This window comes from Diadema antillarum, unplaced genomic scaffold, assembly GCF_040938485.1.
Source record: "Diadema antillarum isolate AM-2024a unplaced genomic scaffold, OU_Dant_1.0 scf00000129, whole genome shotgun sequence".
Classification (NCBI taxonomy): Eukaryota; Metazoa; Echinodermata; class Echinoidea; order Diadematoida; family Diadematidae; genus Diadema; species Diadema antillarum.
The window spans coordinates 466631-485582 of record NW_027271018.1 but is presented as its reverse complement, the minus strand read 5'-3'; the positions used below and the strand labels follow the sequence as shown (position 1 = coordinate 485582).

General features: G+C 37.5%; 1 protein-coding gene across 1 annotated transcript; it reads right to left on the bottom strand.

The window, feature by feature from the left end:
• Nucleotides 1–2590: 2590 nt before the first annotated feature.
• LOC139720553 (transient-receptor-potential-like protein) lies at nucleotides 2591–18044 on the bottom strand. The gene is made up of 13 exons (XM_071631904.1): nucleotides 17837–18044; nucleotides 16788–16915; nucleotides 15446–15553; nucleotides 14690–14980; nucleotides 12178–12264; nucleotides 11563–11741; nucleotides 10835–10908; nucleotides 10371–10510; nucleotides 7606–7779; nucleotides 5517–5687; nucleotides 4728–4766; nucleotides 3647–3744; nucleotides 2591–2951 (listed from the first exon to the last, which is right to left on the bottom strand). The coding sequence occupies exons 1-13, from the start codon at nucleotides 18042–18044 to the stop codon at nucleotides 2591–2593; spliced, it is 2058 nt and encodes a 685-aa protein (XP_071488005.1).
• Nucleotides 18045–18952: the final 908 nt, after the last annotated feature.

Sequence of the window (18952 nt, the reverse complement as noted above, 5' to 3'; positions counted from 1 at the left end):
ATCGCATTTCATTCTTATTTTGTTTGTTATAGTTGTTCTGTACACTTTTCAGAGTTATTTGCAATTATTATTTATTGATATTATAATGTGCTATATGTTTTTCATTGGACTCCGATACCCAGAGTTTGGGTTGTGAGTAAATAAACTTTCAACTTTCAACTTTCAACTTTCAACCCAGCGCGCATCCTGGCAACAGTACAATGTTACGTCATAATGAAATTACAATGAGTATAAAGCATACATAAAAAAACTTGGCACGACTGATACAGAAGTAATTCCTCTGAATACGCAGCTGCGGTGGTAATGTAAAAGCAGTGCATTATTTCTTTCAAAATTCAACATACACATAAATTAACTTTAATATTAGTGTATAGATAATCTTTACATAATCTGAAATTATCATGATCAATATAAACATTCGATTTTTTAAAATCAAACTGAATCGTCACACTGATGGTTATGCAAAATATGTGCAAGCAGTTTACCATTCCTTTCAAACTTCAGCATACACATACATTAACTTCCAAATTCTGGTGAGTAGATAGTCTTTAAATAATCTGAGACTATAGCATGAATATGAAATACGTGAAAAATCATATTTTTCTTCTTTTGATTAAATAGATACGTCACAATACGTCTCGGAGTGGAAAAAAGACTGGTTCCAAGAAATGGTTAAAAGGAGCGTCAGCATTATATCACTCAAGCAATATAATGATAAGATCTATTGCAGCGGGGTAAACGGGAGAACATACAACAATAAGAGGCGCACCTACTTGTAAAAAGTGTAGTTCGTGAGCCATGATAGATCTATGTTCATGCCCTGTCCCTGGAAGCTTCGTGTGCGGATGATTGTTTTTAGTTCTTTCACGTGTCTTTCTTCAAATGCTTCCATGTCCTTGTATAAAATGCAACATTGCAGATCTGTTAGTGTGTGATTTGTTTTGTTGAAGTGTTGTGCGACTGGATGTTGTGTTTGACTTCTAATGATTGTGCTTTTGTGATTGTTGAAACGTTGTCTAAAATTTGTTGTTTCTCCGATGTAGACAGCCAGGGGACATTGCTTGCATGTAAGGCTGTATACTACATTCTTGCTGTTGCAGTCCCCTGACGTCGGATGGAGGGTGTGGCCGGAGCCAAGTGTGATATCTGTATCTGTGATTAGGTGAGCGCATATTTGACATCGTTTGTTTCCACATTTATGATTTCAAGTAGGATTGATTGTTCTGTTGACTCGAGATCGTGTAAGCAAACTCTTCAGGTTGCGTGGCTGTCGTTGTGCATGTAAGGGACGTGCTGTTAACTCGGGAGCTACCGATTGGACTTGTTTGAGAGTAGGCCATTCTTTCCTCACTTCCTTCATGAACTGTTGTGATGTGGGATGATATGTTGTTACAAAGACTTTGCGTGTGTGTGAGTCTTTGGGTTTCAGATTATCATGATGTAGTAAGGATGAGCGTCTTTTTGCTATCGCGCGGTCCCTACCTGCTTGCACAATGTCTAACGGGTACCCCGCTGCAACGAATTTTTGCCCCAGCTTCAAAGACGCATCCAGAAATTCCTTGTGATCAGAAATGATTCGTCTGTAGCGGAGCATTTGACTGTACACAATTGACCTCTTAATATGATTAGGATGGAAGCTGTTGTTATATATATATATATATATGTGTGTATATATATATATATATATATATATATATATATATATATCCTCTTTTCTTCCTCTCATACTTCTTCCTGTCCCTCCTTTTCCACGTCCACTTCCTTTGATCATATCTTTCCTCTTTACCTGGTGATGATTTGTAAACGACTATAGCTCATTATTGTCTGTGCCTTTGGTCTCCTGTTTATTTCAGGTGACAGCCGAGGCTTCCCGTGTTACATTGTTTATTGACATGATAATATAGAATGTTGTACAGAAAATATACATACATACATACATACATACATACATATAAGATGATACATGCAGTTTGAAGAAAAAAAAACACCAAACGAAACCCTTGTAGACCTGAAGAATGATGTAAGTCGTACGTATCACTGAAGTCAATTTAAGCTCAATTGCCACGATGGCAAAGATCGATGAAAAATTATATTTGTGTAAGCATAGACTGCACTCTAGACTATATACTCTATACTATAGAAGTGTATTCATGTGAAAGAAGAGTTCATTACGCGTGTTGATTGGATATTATTCCATGGTAAGAGTGGTGTGGTTCACCATGAAGCTTCACCTTAGATCCTTGTGTAAGGCCATGTCCTGAGGTGACTTGACAGTGCTTGAAGATGACTGCCACAGGGACGCGATTAGGGCACAAGAAGGTTAAAACGTAAAAGTTTTATTTGCAGTTCCCTGTACGAGGTCTTCCGAAACGTCCTCTTCAATTACATATTCCTATGTAAATCAATCACACAAATACCCATTTCGAGACAATATAAAGTGTAGGTGACCCCTCGATTGAAATCGTAATAACTTGCTGGTTTTATTGGTATTCGTATGCTTGGAACACTTGAATCCGATTTCAACATAAATTGTTGCTGTTTGCCCTCATTCATCCTACCCCATCTCAAGAAATCTGTCCTCTCGACCCTCCTACGCGTAGAGATTGGCAGCGTAAGAGTTAAAGTCTTGCCGGTATGATTCTAGATTGCTCCGAACTTCTTCGTCGTCCAGCACCGTCCTCCCCTCGCTGTACATGCTTGCCATCAGTAGCACGAGGTCCGTCTTCTGCGCCTCCGCCATTGCTCGTGACGCGGCCTTCCTCAGTTGCTCGACGTCGTCCGTCATGACTTCCATGTCGTCTTCCTGAATTCGCAGCCGAGCACCGTCGACATTGTCCAGTCTGGAATCGATGTCGTCGAGTTTCGTCACCCGAGATGCGAGAGCGTCGACGGTGTCCTGCAAGGCAGCAACCATGTGCTCAATGCAACGCACGTTCTGCTGTGTCAGGCGTCTTCGGGAGGGTAAACATGTAGAAATAAAGAAAGGCACATCACTCATTGCATATTGAGCATTTTCTTCGGCACATTCAAGGTTCCGATAGTCTCCCATTAAGCTTTGAGCATTCGAACGCTTGCGAGTTTTATTGATTCCAATATGTTATATCATATCGCTTTACATAATGGATGCGAATGGTTTACACTGACATAACCTTGGATTTGAATGCATTCTTTTTCTAAGTGATGGTACCGAGGAGTTTGACAGAACAACAAACTTAATTCAAATCGAATAATACTATGCACGTGTGTGAGAAAGGCATCTGCAGAACAGCACTAACTTGGCAATAATCAACAAGATCAAAAGGAGCTGTGCTTATTAAAAACAACAACGGGGTTCATTGATAAGAAAAAACCACCCCACTCATATTGATTTTAAAAAAGTCGAGTACTGTATAGAGAAATTTTTATCTGCGCGTAAAGTCAGATATTTCTAATTCCACACAGTATACACACACAACACAAACACTAGCATCCATATGAACATGATATACAGACAGTATGACAGACAGATGAATAGACAGATGGAGTCATGATAAATGAAGAGAGATAGGACTGAATAGATAAAAGTATCCATGATAACTGCTAAATCAGATGATCTTCTTCAACCATTGCCAACGGTTTTCACGTTTGTTTGTTTACTTTCTCTTACCTCAAAGAAATGAACTGTTGCTTCAAACTTGCAAAGTCTTCCGTCAGAGGATGGCGCCTCTTTTCATTGAATCGATCAAGCAACGTCAGGGTGATCGTCTGCAATAAGACAGATTCACATTAGGTTGGAGTCAGAAAGAGTTTATTACAAACTATATTTTGTTTTCCCTCTGTCCTAGAGAGTTTATTACAAATTGTATTTTGTTTCCCTCTGTACATGGGCTTATTTTGATCCCTTATTCTTACTGTTACTGTCCCGTTATACCATTGATAAATGAGTCAGAAATTAAATCGACCGATTAATTTTCGTCTCCGAACTGTGCCACTCTTCTCGCCATAGTATGCCGTCAAGAACTGGAATAATTGATCTTCATGACCAATAAAGCACGACACAAACAGTATGGTGATGTATTTCCCTATAAAGACATGCATTTATGGTTGAATAGAGATGTATGAAGTAATGGCCACAGGCAAAATCTCCGTGCAGTTGCCTTCATTATTTGGAATAGGTCTGAGATCATTGATGGGTTTAATGGGGGAGAGGGAAGAAACGACAGCTAGATAGGGGTCCTTCCCACTTAACTTTGTTTTGGGGTTTTTTTTTTCCTGTAAAGAAATGTTGATGCTGATGATAATTATCATGGTATATCTTTGGCCAGGATATAACAGTGCTATCAATTCTCTTTCAGAATTCCCTATATGAGTACCCAGGTATTACCTGGTATTTTTAACACCAGTGTCTACAGAGATAACACCCGTCCAAGAACAGACCCACAGTCTTTGCAATGGAATCGAAGTTGCCTACGAGTTTTGAGCTATCATCAATGTACCTCAGAGCCCAGCACATACATCTTGTCCTTCGAAGGTCAGGCTGAAAAACACCATTAGCATTTGAAGTCTTATAACTGAATGACACGGAGGCACGCTTTGGTATGTACCGAAAGTCTCACGTTTACGATTTGACTCTGCGAATCGGTCCCTAATTGACAGTTATTGTGCAGCTACATAGAGCTTTATCAAATCATTCTTCACATGTTGTGAGGGGGGGGGGAAGAAGAAAACAAAGTGTTATGTTTAATTACCTTTGCGGCTGTCACATGGCGCGTGGAGGTCATCTCCATCTTGAGAGGAGAAAAAATAGAAATATGCCAGCTATGTTCTTACATAGCAATGATCGTCAATAGACCAATGCGTCGTCTGCATTACATCATGTTTGACATTACGAGTGAACCCTTGAACTTTCGAGTTAGAGAAACAAACGGGTCGGAGACACGATTTAACCAAACTGCTGACCTCACATATCGTTGCAATTCGTTGCTTTTAATTTCAATTCCAACTTCAAGTTCAATCTTTTTTAATATTTCTCGGTGAAAAAATGCATCAAATATAACAAAATGAAATGATACATGATATCCACCTAGGAAGCATAATAGAATATTGCAAACACATGGAACATACATGTAGTGGTCAATCTATGAAAGTTTAAATCTGAGAATAATTAATGCTAAAGAAATATGGTGGTTAATTGATTTGTTAATGAACGTAATAGGACGTAATATTACTATTCAATATCCATATCTTTCGAGTGATTTTTAGCAACATCGACTTAACTTACTTTCTCCTCACCTTTCTCTTATTTCTCCATCTTCTTCACTTTTGTTTTATAATTATTAGCATAATTTGTTCTTTTTTTCTCTCATTCTTATTCTCGTTCTGTCTCAACGTCCTATCTGTTTTTTGTTTTGTTTTTTATTGCACCGCTTCCTTTCTGCCTTCTTTATGTAGTATTTTTAGTCACATACTACTGTAAATGGACAACATTTATGTCTGGTGATGTCTGTGTCGATGTCGACGTAATTTACAGTGTATACCTCGTCTCTTCTCGTGGCATTTCGGTATTTGAAGCACCGCTTGGCCGAGCCTAGCAACCAGCCGGATGTAGGGAGCAGATTGAATGGCGGTGGGAGAGCTACCCCTGATGGCTTCATGAAGTGGAGCCAATGCTGTGCTCGGCCAAACTTCCATTCAGTGTCACTATTTTTCTGCCGTGTAGATAAAATGATAATAATGATGATAATGATGATGATAATGATGATGATGAGGCGGATGAGGAGGATAGTGACAGTAAGAATGATATAATGATAATGGCATGATAGCAAGACAATAGTAGTAGTAAGTGTGATGATAATAATGACAATAATGATAATGATGATAATGATAATAGTAATAATAACAAAAATAATGATAATGAAAACGATAATAATAATGATAATAAAAAAACGATAATGAAAGGCCTTTACACAAGATAATTGTGTTCATATCCTTCACAAATTTTAACTTTGCATTATTTTCATTTGCATCTCGTCTTGTCCTACACAAAGAAATACAATGCAAAGTATAAAGCGTACGTTTTTGTATTTCTCCTTTTGACGTAATCACAATATCCGAAATAAAGAGACACACAGAGAATGATATAAAGCGTCTCGTTTGTCAAAATTAATGGTTTGGAAAACCACCTAATAGACTCATTAACATGCCATTTGCTCTGCAGTGTCTAATGATGCAGAAGATTGCCGGTGATAATTTCTGACGCATGGGTGTTCTATACAGCCCACGTTAATTGCACGCTACTAACAGCGTATAGGTGTCAAGATTTGCACCTCTTAAGCGGGGTTGGTAGAAACAGCGCTTATTGTCTGGGGAGCTATGACCCGCGGGAAATAAATTGTTGATACATTTCCTACCAAATATGAGAGGCATTCATGCCATTCCAACTGCCATTATTTCATCGAGAAATGCGACAAATGGAAAGGCAAAACGTCCATGAAAATTCTCATAATGCAGTTCCACGCATCACGATAAATAAAGCCGAATTGCACTAAACGTTTTAAATTTGGATATATTACCCGTAGTAACGATTGCGACCACTTTAGTTGGAAGAAGCTGCTTGCACTCTAACTGTCTAATGTAATCTCGATTATATGACAGCGAAAAATGTGGATGTCTTTTGCACGCTGTGTCACCACTTCGCGTTATTGTCATATCTGGGGGGATTTTTTGGGAACTTTTCATTCTAGAAAATGCATTTCTGATTCTTTCGTTAATGTTTAGGCATTCATTTTGTATTAGTTTAATTTGCTATTATCTCTTTTCCTTTATTTTCATTCTCGCGAGCAATTTTAAAACTACTGCGAAAATAAATCAGTACAAATGCGCCACGCAAAGCATTTTAGATTTGCTTTGAAAGTGTCAGAAAGTGGAAGTAAGTGCAAAGGAATGGTATATCTGATCACTGAACCTTCAAATAGAGAGAGAGAGAGAGAGAGAGAGAGAGAGAGAGAGAGAGACAGAGATAGATGATTATAGAAAAAAAGAGAGGGTACGAAATTGAAAGAGAGAAAAGAGATAAAAGAGATGAGATGAGCTCTGAAAGTGATTGATACGAAGGAAGGTTGTTGAAAGAGAAAGGGAAAGGAAAGAAGTATACGTACCAACAATTTCGAACCTTTATATGGGTTATTTAGGGAAAACGTTGACGTTGTAAGAAGGGGGGGGGGGAGGGCAACATCTTTTTTTTTCCTTCCTGATTTGCTCTCATGTCAGTTGGCATTGATTCCTTTGATTTTGTTTTATACCTGTTTGTAGTTTCATTACTTCATTATTCGTTCTCTTATGCATTTTCTGAGGGTCCCATATCATACAAATTTTGCTTTTTAAATGGACCCTCCATTTCCATTCCCATCCTTATTTAGTTTGCACTCTGCACATATGTGTGTATTGAAAAGAAATACAATTATGTTTTCTTCATTTCGTAACTCATTATCACACGTGTTTTGTCGATTTACGTTTTTGCAGTTATTACAAATATGTTCAGCTTACACTGTACATTGTATATACTTTTCTCTGTTTATCTGACGAAAATGAAAACAAATGTGAACTTTGAACAGTAGAAGTAGATACCTGGACCTCAGTGAGCTGACTTGACATGAGGGCGATGAAGAGATTTAAGAGTACGATGACCCCCAAGACAAAGAAGAGACCGAAGAAAAGAGAGTAGACGTAGGTGTAGGTGAGCACCATGTTGTCCGAGTCTATGTCGTAGAAGAACACCGTGCGGCTTGGGTTCGCGAACAGCTTCCAGTACAAAGTTAGGATTGAGCTCGGGACACTGATGACGTTGTCGTGTTAAAAAGTAGACAGAAATAATGTTCATTCATGTTGGAGATGCAACTGTACAACTACGAAAGGTGATTACAATGTTGCAGTTAAATGTATTTATCTACTGTTTATGTATTTCCATTTGTTCTGTTATTCTTTGCGTTTCGTGCCTTGAAATTAGCTTCTGTGATTCTTTTTCGTACAATTTATGTCTATCTTTATTTCTAAAGTTCGTATCTTTATATGTACGTTCAAAATTTCTTCAATCAATCTCAGTCAATAGATCATTTCTAGCAAGTGCTTGTTACTAGATAGGACACAATACCTTTCTTTACATCAATGTTATGAAGCTTCATAGTGGGTATGTCATGAACATCTTACAGATACGTTGTAATCTTAAAATAGTTAAGAGAAGCATAGCAGCCTTGACTACGTTGTAATCTTAGAATACTTAAGAGAAGCATAGCAGCCTTGACTACTCTTTCTTTTCTTTTCTTTTTTTGTCTTCTTAGAGTCGTAAAAGTTGGCTGTGACATGATTTGCCGCGTTTCTTACGTGTGAAATTGGCTGTGCGCCTGCGAACATCGTTCGTATTGAGCGTCCTGGCCACAAAGTTCGGATCGAGTTCCATGCTGCATTGATGAGGGAAAACGAATTTACATGGAGAGTGTTCAGTGATGGGCATAATATCGATACTTAAATGCCAATGCCATTTGACTTTAACTCCACTTCACTTTTATGATGATGTCATTGTGACCACTTTCCCTGCAGTTTGCGTCGATATTGTGCATGTCACCCTAATGGACACAACAACTCACTCGTTCAGTGGAGAGCAGCAAGTTTGTCGTATTCGGACGCTAACATTATGTAAAGCATGGACTAGTTTACAGAAAAAGCAAAAGATTAAAACACTCATAGAATATTCAGCGTATTCTAATAAAAGAATAGCGTATGTATGTCTTTTGGCATGTTGTCACTCATGATCAGTTTTTTTTTATTTGTGGATGTGTCTGTGTCTGTGTGTGTGTTTGCGTGTGTGTGTGTGTGTGTGTTTTGTAGGAAGTACAATATTATCAAAGCCATTAGTCAGGTATCTCTGAATTTTCTAATGATGAAACTAACTATTCTGGCGAAAGAAAACATTACTGAAATTCAATCTCCTTGCAGTACATGTTGAGCAACTGATGTTGTATGATAATTTTTTCTTGGAACTCACTTCTGACTGATGTAGGAAAGTCATTCCTGTTGCCACCGACAGAAGTACACATCCCAGTATGATGGAAAACCTTTCCAATACTCTCACGGCGCCAATAGTTGACTTCCAAATAACGTAGATGGCGTGATAACTCGTCAGGATCGTATGAAAAGCACGCAGTATGCAGAGGATTACTAGGACGCCTGCGAGAAATAATGTATGTAGGATATACAAAATATTATGTATGTATGTATGTATGTATGTATGTATACACTATACGAAAAAAAAAGGAAAATTATCATTTAAAAACGTGTAGATTTTATCAATCTGTCCTTGAAATTTGGGTACATGTGTATTTGCTTGAATTTTAAACTCTTTGTTATCATAAGCTATTACATCAAGACATAGTTCTATTAATTTCAGTTGAATCAAACTTTATTTCCAGTATCAAAAAGTCTTTCAAATACAGCAATTTAAACATAGCGATGTAACCTACGATATCATCCGTCAATTGTCACCATCAACAGTGTGATCACAAGAACCGAGATCATGGAACCTACACCTCACCCGATAAGGTATTCGAGATCACTGTCGGATCTTGCCAGTGCAAACTGTGTAACGCCGTATGTGCTGATGAAACGGCCGTGTGCTGTGGATGACAAAGTTAGACAGTGACAAATGTCGTTCATGTTGTTTTGCTTTATCTCTTGCAAGTAAATCAAATGATACATAGCAGTGGCGAATCCAGAGGGGGGCGCAACCGGCGCACGCCCCCCTTTATTTTTCGTTAAAAACAAAAGAAATACAAAGAAAAAAATGAAATGAAACCCGGAAATGGCATCATAACTATTAGTTACGCCCCCGCCCCCCTTTACAGAATTCCTGGATCCGCCCCTGCAATACATCTATTTTCTTTTCAAAGGGGAAGGGAGGGTGAATGTAGGTACCTTTCCAAGGTTGTACTAGAATGGTAATGGTATATTTGTGATAATTATGTGAAAGGAGAAAGACCTAGAACGAACGATTACAATATAGATGATTGTTTCTATCTCTGATATATACGTTACGTTGATACCATCTTCTTTCTGGCTCGTCATGATTTCGAGCAACGTTCTACCATACCCTATGCGTTTCTAGGCACAATTCTCCAACAATTACATTGTACTTTGGATAACGCAAGACATTCGTGCAATATTGGCTGACGTCCATTGATTTGTTTTTTAACTTTGTCAGACATGGACATTATGAGTTTTCATACATTATGGAGTAAGGAGGGAAATGATATAGAGTGGAATCCATTGAGAAAAAAAAATAGTCTTTGGTCTGTCACTGATATGATTTAATCCATGAAGTGCTAATATTAAATTCTTACCTTCACTCGTCCAATCCATTCACAGGCAACAACTATGTAGCAGACGATGATCATGACCACTTCTAGCACATTTGTGTGCTGTTTGCTGAATAGCCGGCAACCGCTGCTGTACAGCTCTCGAATGTGATTCCAAGCCATTCCTGTAAAACAAATATGAATGATTCATCGTACTTCAGTTTGAAATGGAGCATCTCGCCTACTAAAGATCTGACAGATTTGATCTAAATGATGGTTCTTGCAGTCCATAATATTATGTGAAGTGTTATCCTAATCGAGGAAAAGGTACGGGATCTTAATAAAGCTATTTTCACTGTACATTTACTTTACTATTTACTCTTGCATATTTACATTTATTTCTTACTTCCCTTGTGTTTTGTGTTTGAAATTATGTCTTTGATTACCCGTTGCATGGAGTAAGATCAGAACTTGTAAACAGACGCTTGCTGAATGAAATCCATTCTCACGGACTCCCGGGTACATGGCTACCAGAATGAGTAGCATCACGTGAGAGCCAAAAGCCATCAGCATCTTGATGTACCTTGAGGAAAATCACAAAAAACCCTCTTGTTTATCTGCATTAATTTTCAAAAAAAAAGTAAGATTATCAAGCAAGACGGCTTCATGCATTATCATGTATCAATCCGTTTCAATCACTGGAAAGATAACCCCTTAATTTTGTCTGATTGAGGTGACAATATCATATTCAGCCTCAATTACACGGAGAGCCAAAGATCAAGAAAAATCTATCGACGATGCAGTTCGATTTTTGTTGGGAAAGAGCATTATAGTAATTTCGGTTGAGGACACCAGACTATTTGCTGAATACCAGAAGTAACCATGAAAACGAGAACATGAACCTTCTTAGCCTCTACTGGCTTCTTATTCTAGCTTGAGAATCTGCAAATGACATTTCGCTTCAGTTCAACTTATGTTTAACTCATGGTTCCGTTATTTTTCTCAAACTAAACTATATCTTGGCTATCGTTCTTATTTAAGGCATGATGGTTCTTATTGTAAGTACTGTAATATACTATTCAGAATTGCATGATATAGAACATTAACGGTTTGTACCTTAGTGGAATAAAACAACAGCTTGTGATATGTTTGTGCTGAAGTGTCGATTCTTTTTTTTAATTGGGTTAAGTCTTTCAAAAAGTGGAAACCAAAACACTATAATTAAGATGTTCTTTACGGTGTCTTAAGCAACTTTTGAAGAAAGGACGCCTGGTAGATGACGTATGCAGAGCAGATGAACGGGTATAAAACGACGACTGTGAGTGCAACCAGAAAGGTGACCAAACTTGTCCCCGCGCTCATGGATTTAAAGTACGTCAGCGACAACATCTTTTGAGAGTAGGCGTGGCCAACAAACTTGAGACACGGAATAAAGAGAAGAGAAGAAAAGGACGAGAGAGGACTAATTAAAAATCAAATCAGGAGGGTTTTGTCTGCTCAACACAATTTGCTTGTAAACGATAAACGATCTTCCCTGGAAAAGAAAAAAATCGGCAATTAAAAGACAGAAGGATGACTCATTTTGTGTATCGATTGTCTCTCTATTTCACACACGTGTTGTTATGACGCCTTATTGTCAAGAACAAATGCATTACATCTTTCTTAGATAGAAGATGCTCCGAGATGCTCCAAGCAGACAAAATGTAGAGAAATTCTAATTTTGGAAGAATACCAAGCAGACAAAATGGAGAGAAATTCTAATTTTGGAAGAATACTGACCTTTAACTCTGTATCCAATTCATTGTTATACAAACTGCAACCTGTTCCTACCCTCAGAACCCGGGCTACTTACCTGTTTCTGTTCGTAGGCGATTGCCGATCTGATCAGCGGAAGTGGATGGCTCGTTAAACTCTCATTCTGCTTGAAAATGGCGTGAAGCTATGGCGATCAAGATCATAGAGAACATGCACACAAGATGATATTCGAGGTATTAAAGGAGAAAAAGCTATGGCGGTAGAAAGATATTAAAATTCAGAGTGGAAACAGATCGCCATAACATTTGCTTGCTGTCGTGTACTGGTATGGTATGGTATGGTATTTATTTCCGTATGAAAATAAAAAACGGGTGGATTGCCCATATTCAGCGTTGCCAACATGGCAACGCTGTTCTTCCATGGGGTCCACATACAATAAGTACAATAATTATGGACACCTACAAAACGAATTATACAAACATGCAGGTGGAAACACATACAGTAAAATGAGGGAGAGAAAAAAGAACAACCGATAATAGAAAAGTCTTAAAGGCATTTAGATATAACAATGACCAAATCAGAATATGTTTAGATATAAAATGGAGTGTTTGAAAATAAAATCCTCAAACATATCTATGCAGTGAAAGAAAAAAACAGATTGTTGTAAAATAATTACTTTGATAAATTTGGATAAAAATACGTACTAACGAAACAAAAAGTAACTGGAGACTTGTGTAAAATGCTTACATGAATCTATGACAATTTCAGAAAAGTCAAATTCGTGGCAAGTGATATGTCAATTACGGAAAACTAACGGTGAGGTATATAATGATTTTATCGAAATCAAAGAATAATAATTCAATGGATAAAAACAAGTGCAATTTGTAAAAAGTTTTAAGAAATATTTTGAAATATGGAATAAGTTGGAGAGCTGATTCAAAATTTCAGATGTCATGAGTTGTTAGAAAAACGAAAATAATAAAATATTATTACCCCGTTGAGGACGATTTGATTTTGCTACAACACGCATTTCCCATAGACGCTTGCCCGAGTATACTGGGGACTCGTTCTCAACGGGTTAACTGATACGGATTGCATACAATGTATATACTTATTTACATGAGGTTAAGATCATAAGTAAATGATAAAAATTCAAAAGCAAATCCAAAGAATAGATAAAACAATTGAAAATCAATACTGAGCATGCAATCGCAACATTACGATGAAAAGAAACAAGTTCAAAAAATACAACACCAGAACAGATTATATCACATTATATATAACTTAATGAAAGACAATTGAGTGAGATTTGAATAACAAGTACGAAATATATACAAGAACAGTAAAAACACATCGAAATCAAAAGATAACTTCAAGAAAACAATTGACTGAAACTTGAATAACAAGTATGACATAAATCTGAAAAAAAAAACGCAGTTAGAAAATCAAATACGAGGGCTGAATTACAATAATTGTTAGCTAGTAGGAAATATGAAGTGGTTATGGTGAAGATTTGCACGGTAGTTGAATAGCTTGAACATTTTACCTCTTGGGCTGAAAGGATAATAACAAACAAACAAACAAACATATGAACAAATTTAAATTTGTTTAAAATTTTTAAATTCTCACGGATTTAATGCTACTCATCTTTTCATTCATTCATTCATTCATTCGTCACATGTTCGTTGTTTCTGCATGGTACAATTAATCAACGAAACACATACACATACACATTCATTCATCATTAACCATGGCTGACTCAGCACATGAAAGGTAAGGAAATCATTGTGAGAGAAGGCAGAGATGTGATAAAAAAAAATCAAAGTACACCATACAGGAGGATCCCCGATGAGCAGAGTTTAATATTTAGGGCCTCATTAAATACACAAAGAAATACATGAACAGTTTTAACACGCTATCGACCTATTCAACTATACGGCAAACAAATTATTTCACACATCTTTTGAATAAGCAAAGCATTCGTGACTGAGTCGCTGTAGATTTAACCTACAGAGAAGCCCATCTGGTATTATTCACATTCTTCTGTAATGTACTTTCTTGTAATTACAGGGGTTAATTACCGGTTTATAGTCAAAATACTCCATTTCCATTTTTGTTTTTAATCATAATATGAGTGCTTTACAGTCACCCAAATGGCCAGACAATATTGCCGCAAGCCCTAGATGGAAAAACATCTATTGTGTGCTTTATCCTGAGGGAGTAGCTCGTTGTCTACATAAGAAGTGCAATCACCCCGTTCCCTATGAGGACATCCCAATTGACACTGCAAAGGACCAAACGGATGATGGGTTTAGTTGTGTTTTTTTTTCTTTTCTTTCCAGGAGCTTGTTTGACAAACTTGAAAGTACGTCGTGAGCAGTGCACTTTACAAGGCGTTAAGACATCCAGAATTATTCGTCTAAAATTGCGAAAACATCGTGCATCCTCAAAAGTACTTCATTTCATTTCTATTTTCCGTATGAAAAAGCAATCATCTTCGTACCGAGTCTATTTAATCACGTACATTTTCATTTTGGATTTCTTAAGATTGCTTATAGTTGTTGTTTGTTTGTTTGTTTTTGCTTGTTTGTTTGTTTATGTTCTCTCACCTCGGTAGGGGATGACGCTTGGTCTAATAGCGAGGCAGCAAACTTTTCAACATTTTCGGCCATTCGGAATAGCTCAGCGTTGAACTCTTCCAAGTCGCGGGCCACCTCTCTGAGCTCCTGAGTCAGCCGGAACGCGTTGCCGAGTGGGTCAACGTGAGCATGGGCCAAGTAGGCTTGGGACGAGACTGCGCGATAATACTCTAGCAGTTTCACAGTGTCAGTGAGATCATTCGAAGACTTCTCACACCTGCCTGGTCGACACAAAGGAGCCGCGCCGGCCTCTAGCAAATTCTGTGGAACCATTAAAGGAAAGTCATCCCCTCAGCTATCTTTTTTTTTTTACTGAAAACAACAACAACAACAACAACAACTACAAGAAGTATCAGACTGAACAATGGAGTTTAAAAGAAGCCTGACTTTTTTTTAGGCGTTTATTATATACGAAGGAACTGTTCACGTGTAGGCCTACAACTTGTTTTACACGAATGTCCATCTCATGGCATCGTCTATGGTTGAATATAGGCCGTATTTGGCTATAACTTCAAGTGTTCATTCGGAAGAAATCTATTCGATTCGAAATTCCATACAGCTTCTGCCAATAGCGATCGATCGTGATAGAGGCATGAATATTGATAGACAAGGCTCCTGTTAATCTTTTGCATAAAGATAATGTTAGACAGGCATTTGGCGAGATCGTAAAGGTTTAACATTCGAGGACAAAAATATGATAAGATTGTGATCTATACACGTACATACCTCGACCATGACAAAGTTATTCTTCATCGCCGCAAGAAGCAATGCTGACTGGCCTGAGTGGAACCCAGTCATGTTGCTGCGACTGTTCAAAATGGCCTCTCTGTCCTTCTTTGTGTAAGGCACACAAACATTATATACACAAGCAAGCAAAGACACACACGCATAAAGATGGTTGGTTCCATCTATATCTCGACACGGAATAACCCCTTTTTGAGTTCATTGTATTCATTTCAAATGAAATCAACACCAGATTTGGGGGAGATATCTTTTGAAATGTTTTAACCTTAATCAAGATAACTGACAAATCATATAGTTCTCTTTTAGCCAAAAACCTGTTTCATATGTCATTCGATATTGGTATATTGCTCCCAATAAATGTGATGAGTGCATTTGTGAGTTAGAAGGATTATACAAGAAAGATTTGATTATTGTGATCATAGTCATGTGGGGAAATAATTGTGGCAAAACGTTCATTTACAAATCTCAAAGATTACAAAACCGGTCGTTACGTATACTGTTCTGAACGTCAGTCATGGAGGTATGCAACAAAATAAGTATATGATCAACAAAGTATTCATAAAGCTGAAGTGAGACACAGACATAAGTATACATGCAATGCATAAAATGGTTGTAGGGCCTACCCCAAGAGGCTCTGTCAGTTGTTTTCACTTAAACATACAATTTGTTATTTTACACTCGCCATGCACGTTAATGTTTGAGTTATGTAAATCCTCGACCAATTTTGTGTGCAGAAGTTAACAATACAGAGAGAGTAAAGATGAAATGAAATTCCAGATGATATTCAAATCATAGGTTTCAGTAATTTCAAGTCTCATTCAAAACGTACTTATACAAAATTTAGTCCGATGCATGTATTCATTGCGATAAAGTTTAATAATTATGTTATGTGGCGACTACCATCGTTGTTTTGTTTCATGTCAATCTTTTGTCTCTGTTCGTATTCTGTCCATGTTCTGTACATATCTTTTTTTAATGTTCTTTTCTTCATAATTTTGTTTTTGATTATCATTTGTTATCTATACTCTTTGTGAAGTGTTTCCACTGTTAACAGCCACTGGCTGAGCAAATTCTTTTATCATGAAATGATATAAAGATATGAAATAAAAAGGACTGTGCCGTTCAAAACATGAAACTATGGTTACAGATTTTCTCATTTTTTAGAAATACGAGAAAAAAACCCATTATAATGAATTAAATTTCATTAGCAAATGTTACTACAACTTCTGCTCTCAAATCAACAGCGTAATGAAGAAATTGATGTGTGATAACAAGAACAGATTTTTCTGTTGAAATGAACCAACATCATCGCAAAAGTGCATACCTCAGAATTCAGTGTCCTCGCATACTCGCAAATCGCGAGCGCACCCGAGTCGAAGGACGCGGCAACACATCGGAGAAGGGCTACATCTGGTAAGGGAATTCCGGCAGTCAACATGCTGACAAACAGTGCTGAAAAAGGGGGATGTAGGTAACAACAGCAAGAAAATCAAAAATTCTTGTCTTTAAGCTGCTGTCCTTCGTATTCACATAACATACATACATTTGGCAATCAACGTATTTCTTTAAAATTGCATGTTGAAAAGACGATTCTATTCTAAAATATTTCGCGGGGTTTCCTAACAATAATCATTTTCATTCGTTTTATTTCCATAATTGTTACAAATATAATGGTATTCAGGAAACGAAGTGACGTTACGACTCTTTCTGCAGCAAGATGATAATACGTTTTCTAGATCATTATGTTTCTATACCGCTTCAAACCATAAAATCCACTGACATAATGATTTCATCTCCATATTCTACGAGCTCACACTTTTATGATAAACAAAAAGTTATTTCAGAAGAATTAAGAAGAAAGAAGAAAACAACAATGATTAGTTCTGGAGCACAAGTTAAATACGAACCAGGGCTGGGGATAGGAGTATCATTAACACTGTAGTCCAAGAAAACATTATCTTTGCATTTCTTTGTGAAATTGGTGTGCGAAAGGTACTGACGTCTGAAAACGCCATAAACTGAAAGTCGTTCATTACAGGCACATATCACAATGACCACTGACTTTTGAAATCTATCAATCATTAGGTAATCTGAACATGAATAAGCGATGTTGAAGACATTACTTTCGCGCTGTGAAACTACACGGGGACAAGCGATGAACAGACAATTACAAGCGTTTTGGCAGAACATTTTCCACAGAATAGAAGATTTTTATTAATAGTGTTAGGTGACCGTAAGATTCAGTCAAGCACCGATAATAGTATACCACTATTAGGCCTAAAGGACACCATAACAACGAGACGAATGAAGATAGTACGATGACCAGGTTACAGGATATAATTACACGGTTTGCATCCTCAAGGACGGACTGACCAGTGAACCCCCCTTCGATGGCGTATTCGTAGACTGAGCGTCCGATCTCGTCGCGGTAATCCCCCTGCAGATTCTTCCTCTCGATTTCGCCGATGAGCTCCGAAGCGCGAAGCATATCAGCGGCCCCGAGCGCGGCGAACAATTTCTTTCCCACGTCATAGACAGAGGTGACCTTATCATCAGTCACGTGTTCTTCCACCACCTCCATGAAAAATCTTGTCGGAGGTTTTAAGTGCGATGACGAACTTATAGCACACAGCCTGATGGTCAACGATGGTTGAGGTGTGTATATTCTTCTCGATCTACCTACGGCGAGTAATATATTCGGCCTTATATGTAGATACAGATACGCAGTTCAAATCAAACTCTGTTCACCATGATTGTAATGACTGGCAAGCTAAACTTAAGGAAAGCATTTTGCTTTCGGAGAACAAAGAAAAATAATAGATTTCTCGAAAGCACAGCCATCAGCTTTTTATTTGCCCCTCTGAGGGAAATTGCCATGTTATGATTGATTAGTTTCAAGCTTTTTTTGTCATGAATAGCTGAGCAAATGGCAAATTTAACGGGTCATATAAAATCAATCACCAGTGTAATCTTATAATTTATCTTAAAGAGCATTACTATGTTTGTTTGTCCTTTAATATATATAGCTTTCTCACTTTAGTATGATAAAGCTATTACGATAATCGTTTCTATATGGTGTTCACACAAACCATATCACCACCGTCTATTCATAAATTCCTAAAAAGAATAGCCTCGATATAAAAATAAAAAGTTATTAGTAGTTTAATTTCTGTCGGCACTCAAAGAAGAAAAATGCGATCCTATTAGCCTCTCGATTACATGCTGTATGATTATGGGTTTATCTTTTTCTTTTTCAATTCTGATATTCTATTGTCGTTTAAGTTGAGTAATGAACACATAATTTCAAAATTAAAAAGGCCTACTCGTTTAGCATATTGTAGTTTCCCATGATTGAACATATCGACTCTGACACACAAAAACAAGGCTGAATAGCGGAGCGCACGAGAAATATTCTATTCTCGGGAAATGGCAAAGCAGAAATACATATCTACGAGAGTCGCCATACAACGCGCGTTTGTGCTGTGTGTG

What these genes read in the sequence shown, in the direction of transcription:
- LOC139720553 (XM_071631904.1), bottom strand. Translation starts at nt 18,044, where the DNA reads ATGGAGGTGGTGGAAGAACACGTGACTGATGATAAGGTCACCTCTGTC. An exon ending in AATGGATTGGACGAGTGAAG is followed by an intron (nt 7,780 to 10,370) that starts GTAAGAATTTAA and finishes TTGTACTGGAAG; the next exon opens with CTGTTCGCGAACCCAAGCCG. An exon ending in GTCAGCTCACTGAGGTCCAG is followed by an intron (nt 5,688 to 7,605) that starts GTATCTACTTCT and finishes TCTACACGGCAG; the next exon opens with AAAAATAGTGACACTGAATG.